This window comes from Pseudophryne corroboree, chromosome 10, assembly GCF_028390025.1.
Source record: "Pseudophryne corroboree isolate aPseCor3 chromosome 10, aPseCor3.hap2, whole genome shotgun sequence".
In the NCBI taxonomy this organism is placed as follows: domain Eukaryota; kingdom Metazoa; phylum Chordata; class Amphibia; order Anura; family Myobatrachidae; genus Pseudophryne; species Pseudophryne corroboree.
The window spans coordinates 137575923-137589670 of NC_086453.1; the positions used below are offsets into that span (position 1 = coordinate 137575923).

Below are 13748 nucleotides of genomic sequence, written 5' to 3' on the forward strand. Positions count from 1 at the left end.
CCAGAGTGGGCTCAGGATATATCACGGACTTTGCAGAGTTTACAAAATTCCAGGTCTAGCTCAGTTCCTAAAAGTAGTCGAAGTTTGGCTCATAATTTACTGGTTTAAGCTGTGTTGCATTCTGACGATTCCATGCCAGAGCCTATATCGCAGGAGGAACAAGAGGAAGGTGAATTAGGCCAGGAGTCAGATAGTGAGGTTACTGATAGCCCGGCCATTGATAATCTCATCAGGGCGGTACGCCAGGTTCTGAATTTTACTGAGACTGAGGAACCTCTTTCAAATGATGAAGTTTTGTTTGCTAAAAAACAGAGAGCACCTGTGTGTTTTCCTTATTCAGATTCTCTTAATAAGCAGTTAAAGGAAGCATGGAAGAAACCAGATAAATGGTTTGCTCTGCCTAGACGGTTTCTGTCTAACTAGCCGTTCCCAGAGTCTATGACAACTAAATGGGAAAATCCACCAACAGTGGATTCCTCTGTGTCAAAACTTTCAAAAACATTAACCATTCCAGTCCCCGTTGCAACGACTCTTAAAGATCCGTCAGAGTGTAACCTAGAAGCTATGCTAAAGTCAATGTATACAGCAGTAGGGGTGTTGCTTAGACCTGCTATAGTTGGAGTTTAGGTTAACAAGGCTGTCGTTGCATGGGCAACACAGCTCAACTTGGGACTACAACAGGATCTTCCCTTAGACCAGCTTATACTTCTTGCTGATCACATCTGTGAATCTGCTGAGTATTTAGGTACGGCGTCTATGGACGTCGGCCAGGTTTGTTCTCAGCTTTCAGCTTCACTAGTTGCGGCCCGACAGGCGCTTTGGCTGCGTTCTTGGCAGGCAGAGCCAGAGTCAAAAAGAGGTATAGAAGCATTGCCTTACGCTGGCGAGATGTTATTCGGTCCTGAATTGGACAAATGGATTTCTCAGGCTACTGGGGAAAAATCTGTTTTCCTGCCATTGCCCGCACCAGTTCCTAAATGGAAATACGCTGTACCAGCATTCAAATCTTTTAGACCACAGTCCTTTCGAGACCATGCTAGAGTAACAACCATACAGTGTAGACGTGGTAGAGGATGTGGTTTTCAACAAACCAATAACCATCGTCAGGACACAAAGTCCGCTGACAAGCCAGTGGCATGCCGGGCTTCCAGCTCATCTCGAATCTTCAGTTGTGGGAGCACGCCTTCAAAGTTTTCACTTGGCGTGGTTTCAGACATCCACAGATGGGTGGATTTGCAATTTAGTGTTCAAAGGTTACAAAATAGAGTTCGATTGTCTACCACCAATGTGGTTTTTCAAGACAGGCCTACCTGTGTCAGAAGACAAAAGGGCGGTTCTGCAGACCGCGATTCAATCTCTCGTAGATTCAGCAGTTTTGATTCAGGATTCCTGTTCACCAACAGGATCAAGGTTATTATTCCAGTCTTTTTGTAGTACCAAAGCCGGACGGCTCGGTCAGACCGAAATTGAACTTGAAGGGGCTCAATCAGTACATCACTTACTACAGATTCAAGATGAAATCCCTGCGGTCAGTGATTGCAGGTTTGGAAGCACAGGAATTCGTGATTTCACTGGATCTCAAGGATGCGTACTTACACATTCCAATTTGGCCACCGCATGAGGCGTACTTAAGGATTGCAGTACAATAAAACCATAATCAATTTCAGGCACTAACGTTTGGCCTCTCATCAGCGCCTCGGGTATTCACAAAGGTGATGTCAGTGATGATAGCTCATCTCAGATCCCTGGGAATGATAATAGTTCCATACTTAGATGACCTTCTCATCAAGGCTCCGCCTCAACAAATACTCCTTCGACATGCCTTTTTTAATGTACAATGTACTAGTTCAGCACAGTTGGATTGTCAACTTCAAAAAATCAAGCCTTGTCCCGTGTCAAAGAATTCAATTTCTAGGAATGATTCTGGATACGGTGGATCAATGAAATTACCTGCCAGAACAGAAAGCACAGAGTATTTGTCATCTGGTACAGTTAGTGCTCAAACCACGGACAGTCTCGGTGCATTTGTGCATTTGACTGTTAGGAAAGATGGTGGCATCTTTTGAAGCACTCCAGTTCGGAAGATTTCACTCACATCCCTTTCAACTGGATTTTCTTGCACAGTGGTTAGGCTCTCATCTACAAATTCATCAGACGGTGCAGTTGTCTCCAAGGGCCAGAGTATCACTACTCTGGTGGCTCCACATACACAATCTCACCACAGGAAAAAGGTTCGGAGTCTGGAATTGGATAATTCTGACGACGGACGCAAGTCTCAGAGGTTGGGGAGCAGTGGTCGTACATTGTCAGCTCCAGGGTCTATGGTCAGACCGAGAAAGATTACTGTCAATAAATGTCCTGGAACTTAGGGCAATTTACAACACTCTGCATCGGGCGGTTCACTTGCTCCAGTCTCAGACTGTTCAGGTTCAGTCGGACAACGCGATGGCAGTCACATACATCAATAAACAAGGAGGGACTTGAAGTCGCATGCGAGAAGTGGCTTGAATCCTCAATTGGGCCGAACATCACCAAGTGATTTTGTTGGCATTCTTCATTCCAGGAGTGGACAACTGGGGAGCAGATTATCTCAGTCGAGAATGGGCCTTACATCCAGAAGTGTTCCAGATGTTAGTCCAGCGGTGGTTACCCACAGGTGGATCTAATGGCATCTCGCCAAAATCATCATACACCACATTATGTGTCCAGAAATAGAGGTCCAGAGGCAGTGGCAGTGGATGCTCTCACCATAGCGTGGCCATACAGCCTCGTGTATCTATTTCCACTGCTTCCTCGGTTGCTAAAGCGGATCAAACGTGAGTGCACGACCGTCATACTAGTGGTGCCTCATTGGCCTCGAAAAGCGTGGTTCTCGGATCTCCGAGGTCTACTCGCAGATGAGCCATAGCCGCTTCTGCTACGTCCAGACCTACTACAACAGGGTCCGATCCTTTACCCTGATTTAGTGCGACTGCGTTTGACGGGGTGGCTGTTGAAACTGCTCTCTTAAGATGAGAGGGCATTCCAGAGTCGGTTATACCAACCATGTTACATGCTAGGAAGCCAGTTACAGAAGCTCATTATCACAGGATTTGGCAAGCTTATAAAGGTTGGTGTGAAGCTCAGAAGTTTCCGACATTTTTCTTTCAATTTATCCCGTCGTTTGCTATTTTTACAGGCAGGGTTAGATGGAGGACTACGTTAAGCTACACTGAAGGTATAGGTCTCTGCCTTGTCAATTTACTTTCAAAGGCATTTGGCCCTTTTGCCAACAGTTCACACTTTCCTGCAAGGTGTCCTCAGAGTTCAACCTCCATTTATATACTACCTACAGCGCCACGGGACTTGAATCTAGTTTTAGATTTTTTGCAGTCTTACATTTTTGAACCCTTACAACAAGTGGATGATAAGTTTCTAACTTGGAAAACAGTGTTTCTCCTTGCCTTAGCATCGGCAAGGCGTGCTTCAGAATTGGGTGCCTTGTCATGCAAGCCACCGTATCTGGTATTTCATGATTACAGAGCGGAACTTCGGGCGAATCCCGCTTTTTTACCAAAAGTAGTATCTTCCTTTCACATCAATCAACCAATAATAGTTCCTGTTTTTTTCCGAAGGAACTCCAGCTACTTTGGATGTGGTACGCGCACTCTGCGTTTATGTAGACCGAACATCAATGGTACGTAAAATGGATACATTGTTTGTTCTCTGTGATGCAGTCAAGATAGGGTGGTCAGCTTCCAAATGGACCTTGGCTAGATGGATTAAGCTGACCATTCGTCAAGCGTACTTTCATGCTATTCTACAACCGCCTGCATCTGTATCAGCACATTCCACGCATTCTGTGGGAATGTCATGGGCAGCAGGTCGTGGAGCTTCTACGATACAACTTTGCTGTGCAGCTACATGGTCATCAGTGCACACGTTTGTGCGCTTTTACAAGTTTGATATGTTTGCGGCAGCAGCATCTAGCTTTGGCAGTCTAGCGTTACAGGTGCCAACCAGCTCTTCCACCCAAGGGGGAAACTTTGCTACGTCCCAAGAGTACTCCAGTGACCCCTGGTGGATGAAAAAGAAAATAGGATTTTGGTAGTTTCCAGATAAATCCTTTTCTTTGAATCCACAGGGGACACTGGACACCCACCCAGAGCAGTTTCACCTGGCTTGTGGTAAGTTCAGTAGATTTTTTGGTAACAATTCTCACCGACTAGTTCAAATGTTAAGGTGATTGTTATCTATTGTTATCTATTATCTATCTATCTACGGACAACTTTTAGTTGTCCGTTATGTTATGTGTCAACTTTCTAGTTGTCCATTATGTTGTAATGTTCTATGTAATTGTCCTTTGTTCATCCTCTCTATCGCTCCTGTTCGGCTCAGTAAAAAAACAAACACTGAGGTACCTTGGGAGTATGGAGAGGGTGGAGGGTTACTAATTTAAATATTTAAATGTGCCTATCCCTGCTAACTCCCCATCCATATCCCTAGAGTACTCCAGTGCACCCTGTGGATTCAAAGAAAAGGATTTATCTGGTAAGTACCAAAATCCTATTTTTGGGCATGTACAGTAGCAAAACATTACTCAACTGCTCAAATATCGGCATTATGTCGACCTCTGAATCAGGCCCATTGCAGAAATATACATTAGCAGTACATACAGTACAATGTGTGCGAACATCTTATTGTAATGTAAGATATAGATTTATGTAACGGTGAGTGACAATATGTTTTCTGTTAAGTGCAATGGCGGCTGCTGCCCCTGGGCTGCAGCTTCGCCCACACATTGCAGGGGGCAGCCGGTCAGCACATATAGACGACATACAAGTGATGATGTATGTAATATATGGTGCTGACTTCCCTTACCCAGGGATCAGCAGCCGCTGCTGTGTGTATCACGGACTTGCTGCCATTGCAGGGGGACATCACTCTGTTTGTCTATCATTTTCTATAAGCCCGCCCTCCGACTCCTGTGAGCCAGTCTCCCATGAAGCAATGGTGGGTGGTCTTCAGTATGCCGGTGGTCGGGCTCCCGGCGACCAGCATACCGGCGCCGGGAGCCCGACAGCCGGCATACCGACACTTCTTCTCCCTCGTGGGGGTCTACGACCCCCCTGGAGGGAGAATAAAATAGTGTGGCGCGCGTAGCACGCCACCGTGCCCATAGCGTGGCGAGTGCAGCGAGCCCGCAAGGGGCTCATTTGCGCTCGCCACACTGTCGGTAAGCCGGCGGTCGGGCTCCCGGCGCCGGTATGCTGGTCGCCGGGAGCCCGGCCGCCGGCATATCGTAGTGAACCCAGCAATGGTAATAGGTCAGTGATACACACAGTGGCGGCTGCTAATCCCTGGGTAAGGCAGCCAGCCTCATACATTACATACAACATCACATGTATGTCTATATGTCCTGACCGGCTCCCCCCTGCAATGTGTGGTTGGAGCTGCAGCCCAGGGGCAGCAGCCGCCACTGATTAAGTGGTTTCATCCTATCAGAACTGACTAGGTCAGACTATCTGTTTTTTTTTCCTTGACAGTACATGTGGTTCATATCCTCCCCAGAGCTGTATATTTGGACAAATACTTAATATAGGTGCAATGTTAGGTAAGTACTTTTTAATAACTGATATTCTCATTTATAGTAAATGCTACCTACAGTATGTATTATGATAATTATATGTCCTATGAAGGCTCAGTTTTTTGGCTTCCTGCTTTCTATTTGTGTCTGACCTTTTATTTGCTGCATCTAGTGCCTGTGGCATTATACACAAAGTGAGGGAGACGATAGCTTAAACATGCATTCTAGAAGTTTAAAAAGCAAGACAGTGGGGCGTGGCCTAGCGGGACTTCGTAGTGGATGTGTGCTGGATGAGCTCCTGCTGGGAAGCCCTTAAAAGTGCTCCTACATAGTCCCCAGGTGCCTAATTAGCCCCTCCTTTGCCCCCTGAGCCGACGCGAGTGCCTCACGGTAGTGCTGTGGAGCCGGGAGACCTTTGAAGGCCTCTGCCAGTTGCGGCCTACTTGGAAACCGGATGCCGCGGCCTCGATTAGCAGCACCTGCCCGCCAGAGACGTGCCATCGGTGCAGAGGAGCGGTAACCGGCGCCTGTCTCCCTACAAACAGCTGTGCACACCATAGTCCACTGGAGTGGGAAGCCAGCAGCACTCCCCCCGTGCAGTGGGATCACCTGACTCAGCCTCTGCGAGCTGCAGCCTACCTCTGGTACGGAAGCCCGGGGATGGATTTTCACTGCTACCCAGCGGCGAGCTCCGTGAGAGGATCAGGGATGCGACGATGGAAATGGAAGCCCAGTAAGCAGAGAGGTAACAGCTGCAATCTATCACTCAGCCCCCCCCCCCCCCCTTGGTCCTCTCCCTATAAACTCTCACAACTACAGTCTATTGCACCTATCTTTGTTGTGCTCTACTGGCCCAGAAGACAGGAGGTGGCGGCCATCTTCAGCCTGCAGTTCCTACAAGAAAATCCAGATACATACTGTAGTTGTAGAGCTTCCCTGTATGCTGGACCACTGCACTTATCACCTTGACCTCATTACCAGACTACCTGCATGCTCCCTCACTGCTTGCAGTTCTCAGGGACAAACAGACACAGCATTTCATTTTACCTCATCCTGCCTCATTGATGTATACATAACTATGCCCTGCCAAAGCTACAAGGGAGCTTGAGCTCTCCTATATTCCCTCTCATCTTCACATGTGAGTGCTCCGCTTCCCTCTCGCCGCCACACATGTTTACCTAACTAACATGTAATTACTGTGACTGAGTAATCCCTTTCCTACACTTGTTTTTTTGACTGGAATACTGCTGTGTCAGTGAGCTTTATATACGTTGCTTGGGACCTTTTTGACGTCAAGATATGCCTCCCGAAAGAAACAAAGACCCGATACCCTCCAAAATCTCCTTCCCCCCTGGAAGCCCCTTCAAATATCTCTCTCACAGGGCAGTTCCCCTCCGTCCGCCAAATCAGATCCTGTTGTGTCGGACATCCTGTCGTCCACTTTCTCAGCGTCAGGAGTGGACTGTGAATCGGATGCACCTCTGACTGTGAAGTCCCTTTCCCAAATCCTGTCAGCTTTCAAGTCAGAACTTTCTAAGATCTAACTTCAGCTGTCCGCGAGGTCAAGACCGAATTAATTGCTATTGGTGACAGGAATGACCACTTAAAATGTAAAATGGAGGAACTTGTCGCCTCTCACAATTACTTGATCTCCTCGCATGATCGTTAGCAGCAAAATCTGGAACAGTTTAAGACTAAACTAGCAGAAGAGGACAGATCTCAACGCAATAATATGAAGATCAAAGGCATCCCCGACTAAGTCACCAATTCTGAACTGGAATCTTATGCTAGTGCCTTATTCGGGAAACTCCTCGCTGCTGCCGATACCAAAGAACTCCTGATTGACCGGATTCACCGTCTCCCCAGACCCCGCACAGTTTCGTCTGACCTGCCTATAGACACTCTCCTCCCGAGTTCATTTCTTTACAGTTAAAAAACATCTCTTGAGAGCGGCACGGGAATCTAAGAACTCTGATATTCTTGGGGGTCTACAAATCTTCCAGGATTTCTCTGCGGCTACCATCGCAAAAAGGCGGGCCTTTGCGCCTATCACTATAGCTCTTAGATCCCACGACATCCCATACCGATGGGAATTTCCAGTCAGACTACTAATCTTCTACGAGGACTCCTCCTACACTATCTCTTCCCTTGAAGCGGGGGTTAAGTTGCTGATGGACTGGGATATCTCTGTTAAAAAGCCTCCTGAACCAGCCCGTGCCTCGGCTGTCCGTCAAGAATGGTCAAACACTTGAAGTACCTGGGAATGACCCCAGGTTCTTCCATCTGTACCTTGGTCCTCCAATGTCCTAGACCTTTTTCCCTTCCACTGGGAAGGGAAATACTTGATAAGTATTGTTTACATTTTGAATGTTGAATGTTATCTAGGTCTATTTGCATCAGTTTTACTCTCTCACTTGCTTCTATATATTGTTATTAGTTGATGCCTCTGTGGGAGTTGCTATGTTTAACGTGTACTATTTGTAGGCTACTTATTAGCTTCTCCCCTTCTATGTTCCTATACTAATACACTATGTATTAAATGTTCGCTTTTTTTATAGCTATTGTGTTTGTTTGTGTGGGTTCTGCCTGGTTGCCCCCGACTCTTTTTATACTACTGCAAATTTTCCTGTTTCCCCCTTCCCCTGCAGTAGTCATGCAGGTCCAATATACAAGACCTTTTTGGTTTCCCTCCTATGCCCTTCAGATAATTCTCAATTGCTAGCTCTCCCTATGTCCCCCTTCCTACTATACTACAAATACTCACCGTTCAACTGTCCAATGAGGTACTCTCTTCATAATCGGTTGCTATTACTCGGTACCAAAAAGATTCCTACAACTCATTCCTGACCTATATTTCCAATGCCGAATCTACTTGCTCTCAATGTCAAGGGATTAAATTCTCCCAATAAATGTAGACTAGCCCTCTCCTTTTTTCATAAACAAACGGCAGATGTTGTTGCACTACAGGAAACCCATTTTTCTTTATTAACCCCCCTCTCTTCAAAAATAGCAATTTCCCTGTAGGATGTTATGCGAATGGCCCGTTTAAGCGTAATGGTGTTGCTATATTGTTTAGTAAAAATTTTTCTTTTGTTCTCCACTCCCAAATCATGGACAAAAGTGGCCGCTACCTGATCATTACGGGCCTCCTGGACGACAAACTCACTACTTTAGTGTGCCTATATGCTCCCAACTCTAACCAAGTGCCATTTCTCTGCAAATTATTTCAACTTACCCGCAAATCACTTAAAGGCTCCCTGGTTGTATTAGGTGACTATAATCTGGTTTTAGACCCCAAGATGGACAAATCCCACCGCCCCCCCTCATCCCATTCCATCTGCCCAGGCTGGTCCCTCCCTAGCCTTCCATAATTTGCTAGCTGAATTTGACCTATATGATATCTGGAGAACCCACAACCCTTCAGGTTGGGAATATACATTTTACTCCCCAGTCCACAACTCCTACTCTAGGATCGATTTGATCCTATGTGACAAATGGTCTTTCCGAAAAATTAAACACATTGATATACTGCCAATTACCTGGTCTGACCATGCCCCCATTATATGGAAATGGAACCTCAACACTGCCTAGACTCCTCCCCGACTGTGGCGTCTCTATCCCTATCTCCTAAAGAACCCACTGTCCAAGAAAATTATCCTAGATTCAATAAATTCTTATTTGGCCATTAACTCCCCTCTAGATACGTCCACTATAAACCACTGGTGTGCTTTCAAAGAAGTTACACGTGGGGCTGCCATTTAAGCTGGAGCCACTCTTAAAAAACAAGCCATCCAATTGCAGTCGACCTTAGAGATTAAACTAAAAGACCTAGAATCAGAAAATATGGCCAGTCCCTCCAGAGCTCTCAAGAAGGAACTCTCCAGTGTTCGCAGCCAACTTCAGAAACTACACCTAGCCCGCACTCAAGCGGCATTGAATAGGATGCGGCAAAAGTTTTATCTGCTCGGTAATAAATCGGGTAGACTGTTAGCCCGTAAACTCTGAGCTCAACAAGACATAGTATGAAATTTATTTATTCCCCCTCTAAGCAAAAAATCCTAAATCCTAGAGATATTACGAATCATTTTGCGCAATACTACTCTAAACTTTACAACTTATTATCTGACTCTGCCACCCCTCAACCTACTTCATCCTCTATTTTTTCTTTTCTAAAGAAACTAACTCTACCCACCCTTACCCAGGAGAATTATCTGCACTTAATGCTCCATGGTCCACCGCTGAAATACTCATGGCTATCAAGTCACTTCCTCATGGCAAGGCCCTGGGCCTAGAAGGATCTGTCACTGATTTCTATGTCACATTCCGTAACCTATTGCAGCGCAATAAGGCGGTAGTTGTGACAATAGGCGGGGTCCTTCCCAGGTTTAGGGATGGTTACAATACATGCTTCCAGCAGCTCTGTAGGAAAGGTACCTTGGTTGGAAATCTTGTTAAAAAAGTCAGTCAAATAGGGAGTATTTGACTGACTTTTTTAACAAGATTTCCAACCAAGATACCTTTCCTACAGAGCTGCTGGAAGCATGTATTGTAACCATCCCTAAACCTGGGAAGGACCCCGCCTATTGTCACAACTACCGCCTTATTGCGCTGCTTCATTGCGACATCAAATTATACACCAAATTAACTGCTACCCGTATTAACAGATTTCTTCCAATGCTGATACACCCGGACCAAACCGGCTTTGTTCCGGGGAGACAATCATCAGACAATGCACGCAGGGTTTTTAACTTGATTGATTCTGTCCCTGTCCCTTGGTGCTGAGAAAGCATTTGACAGACAGTATTGGTCATATATGCGTGAAGTTATCACTCGTTTCGGTTTTAAAGATCGCATCTTATCATCTATCTTAGCTTTATATAACTCTCCCACGGCCCGGGTGTTCGGCAATGTTTTTTTATCCGATCCATTCCCTGTTACAAATGGTATGAGGCAAGGATGTCCCCTATCCCCTCTAATATTTGTTTAATCAATTGAACCCCTTGCCATCACCATACGTAATGATCCCAATTTCCCTGGTCTGAAGATCGGTCCTTCGCGCCACAAACGGAGCCTTTTTGCTGACGATGTTCTCCTTTTTGTTTCTGAACCTACTACTACTCTTCCTTTTCTTCATTCTATCCTAGACGCCTATAGCTCAGCCTCTTACTACAAGCTCAATACCACAAAAACTGATGCCCTACCTATTAATCTAACCCGCTCCTTGTCTTCTCTTCAATCCTCTTACCCATACAACTGGCAGAAAGATATGATAAAATATCTAGGCATCAACATTTCCACTAATACCTCCGAAGTCTTCACCTTCAATCTCTCCCCTCTCGTAGTGATGCTAGAGGCCTTATCAAGCTCCTGGCTGTCGTATGATGTTTCCTGGCTAGGTCGCATGGCTGCATTCAAAATTTCCCTTTTACCTAAATTAATGTACTTGTTCCGCACGATCCCATATCTCTTCCCAAAAAAGGTCCTTCAGACCTGCTCCTCCATTTTGACAAAAATATGTTTGGTCCTCGAAGCCTCCTAGATTAGCTCACTCTAAAATGGTATTGCCACGAGCACTAGGGGGACTGAACCTACCTGACATGTAGTTATAGTTATAGCATGTCTTTTGGCTTCCCTTAAAAACTACTTTAAATCCGACTCTCAGATAGGTTGGGTAGAGCTTGAGCAATCCCATGCTCGCTCTTTTCCTCTTACAGACTTGATCCGTATTCCTAAATCACTCCGACCACACCTCCCCAACCTGCTCCCATACACACAAGCCTCTTTGAAAGTCTGGGATAAAATATCTGCCACTATGTCATCTCCTGCCTGCCCATACCGCAGATTTCCATCACCACACTCACAACCCTGATACCTCACCTGAACCTCACTCAAATCCCCTCACTCAAATGGAGAACCCTGGGGATATCGTTATTGGGTGACACACTAGATGGTCTTTTCCTGTTACCCTTCCCATCTCTGTAACACAAATTCTCTTTACCTGCTTCAGAACTCTTCTACTACTTATAAATTGCACACTGGTGGAAATCAATCCCCTCCGCCTTGATCTCGCCGGACACAACCTCACAAACGCTCCTTTCCCGACCTTCCCTCCATCCCTCATGTAGCAACAAATGCTGGAGGCTCTGTGGCTCTACTGGTCACATATATCATATATTCTGGTCCTGTCCAGTGATCACTCACTATTGGTCCGAAGTTTTTGCCTTGATTAACAAAGTGTTAGGTATACATCTTTCCCCAGATCCAACTCTGGCACTACTCCATATTGTTCCCCCTGCTATCCCCCCTGCCAGCAGATACGTCTTGGGCCATATCCTAATAGCTGCCCGAACCAACCTTGCACAGATGTGGAAACAGCCTTTATCCCCGACTATACTGAATGTCATCTATAAAACAAATCACCACTTTCTTATGGAAACCGAACATATCCCTACCTCAAGCGTTTTCTCCTCTCCCTTGGAACGGTGGTCCCCGTGGCACATATTTTTGACCAAAGGCGAGGAATCACAATACTTCCCAAATACATCACAAAGCAACCCACTTCAATTTAGTCTAAACGAGACCCCCCTCAGTGAGTAATTACCCAGCTGATTAATTAGTTGACACCTTCTCCATATTGAACTACTGTAGGATATTCTCTTCTCTTTTGTCCATTGACTCTATTATGTTGTCTATCTGTTTTCCCTGAGCGAATTTACATGTTTATATTGCCATATTCTGTATTTATATATGTGATATAGTTTTTCAGATCAACAGGACTTCGCATTAGTGGTCTATGTTAAATACTGTTTCTCAAGTGATTCCCTTAAAAATAGGATTTTGGTTTACCTACCGGTAAATCCTTTTCTCATAGTCCGTAGAGAATGCTGGGGTCCACATTAGTACCATGGGGTATAGACGGGTCCACCAGGAGCCATTAACACTTTAAGAGTTTGAAAGTGTGGGCTGGCTCCTCCCTCTATGCTCCTCCTACCAGACTCAGTCTAGAAACTGTGCCCAAGGAGACGGACATCTTCGAGAGAAGGATTTAACACAGATAGTGACGAGATTCATACCAGCTCACACATACAAGGCACATCAAGCTAACTTAGCTTGAAAACTCAGCAACCACTGAAACATTACTTACCAAGTAACAATGCAGTACTAAACTAAAACGAAGTTGTACTGTACCAAATAACGATAGCAGGAAAACGAAACGCTGGGCGGGCGCCCAGCATCCTCTACGGACTACGAGAAAAGGATTCACCAGTAGGTAATTCAAATCCTATTTTTTCTTACGTCCTAGAGGATGCTGGGGTCCACATTAGTACCATGAGGATGTACAAAAGCTCCCAGAACGGGAGGGAGAGCGTGGAGGCTCCTGCAGAACTGCTTGACTGAACTTCAGATCATCAGAGGCCAATGTATCGAACTTGTAGAACTTTGCAAACGTGTTCGACCCAGACCAACTTGCAGTTCGGCAAAGTTGTAAAGCCGAGACACCCCGGGCAGCCACCCAGGAAGACCCCACCTTACAAGCAGAGTGAGCCCTGACAGTTGTAGGACGCGTCAATCCTGCCGTAGAATACACATGCTGGATAGTGAATCTGATCCAGCAAGAGATCGCCTGCTTAGAAGCAGGACACCCAATTTTCTTGGGATCATACAGGACAATCAGAGAGTCCGATTTTCTGTGACGAGCAGTCCTCTTCACATAGATTTTCAGAGCCCTTACAACATCCAAGGACTTTGATGAAATTGAGGAGTCAGTAGCCACTGGCACCACAATAGATTGGTTGATATGAAATGCCAACACAACCTTCCGAAGAAACTGCTGACGTGTCCGGAGCTCAGCTCTATCTTCGTGGAAGATCAGGTATGGGCTTTTACAGAACAAAGCCCCCAACTCCGACACTCGTCTATCAGAAGCCAAGGCCAACAACGTGACAGCCTTCCATGTAAGAAATTTGACCTCAACCTCCTGTAGAGGATCGAACCAGTCTGATTGGAGGAACTGCAACACCACATTAAGGTCCCAAGGCGCCATAGGTGGCACAAAGGGAGGTTGGATGTGCAGAACTCCCTTCAAAAAGGTCTGAACCTCAGGGAGGGCAGCCAATTGTTTCTGGAAGAAAATGGATAGGGTCAAAATCTGGACCTTCACATATCCCAACCTCAGGCCCAT

At 45.9% G+C, this 13748-nt stretch overlaps 1 protein-coding gene across 2 annotated transcripts in view; it reads left to right on the forward strand.

The window, feature by feature from the left end:
* Positions 1-13748, forward strand: part of TMEM150B (transmembrane protein 150B) — a 122523-nt gene that overhangs the window by 72405 nt on the left and 36370 nt on the right. For both annotated transcript variants that reach the window (XM_063941646.1, XM_063941645.1), the window contains exon 4: positions 5526-5593. In XM_063941646.1, coding sequence (XP_063797716.1) covers positions 5526-5593 — 68 coding nt within the window. The remainder of the gene's footprint in view (positions 1-5525; positions 5594-13748) is intronic.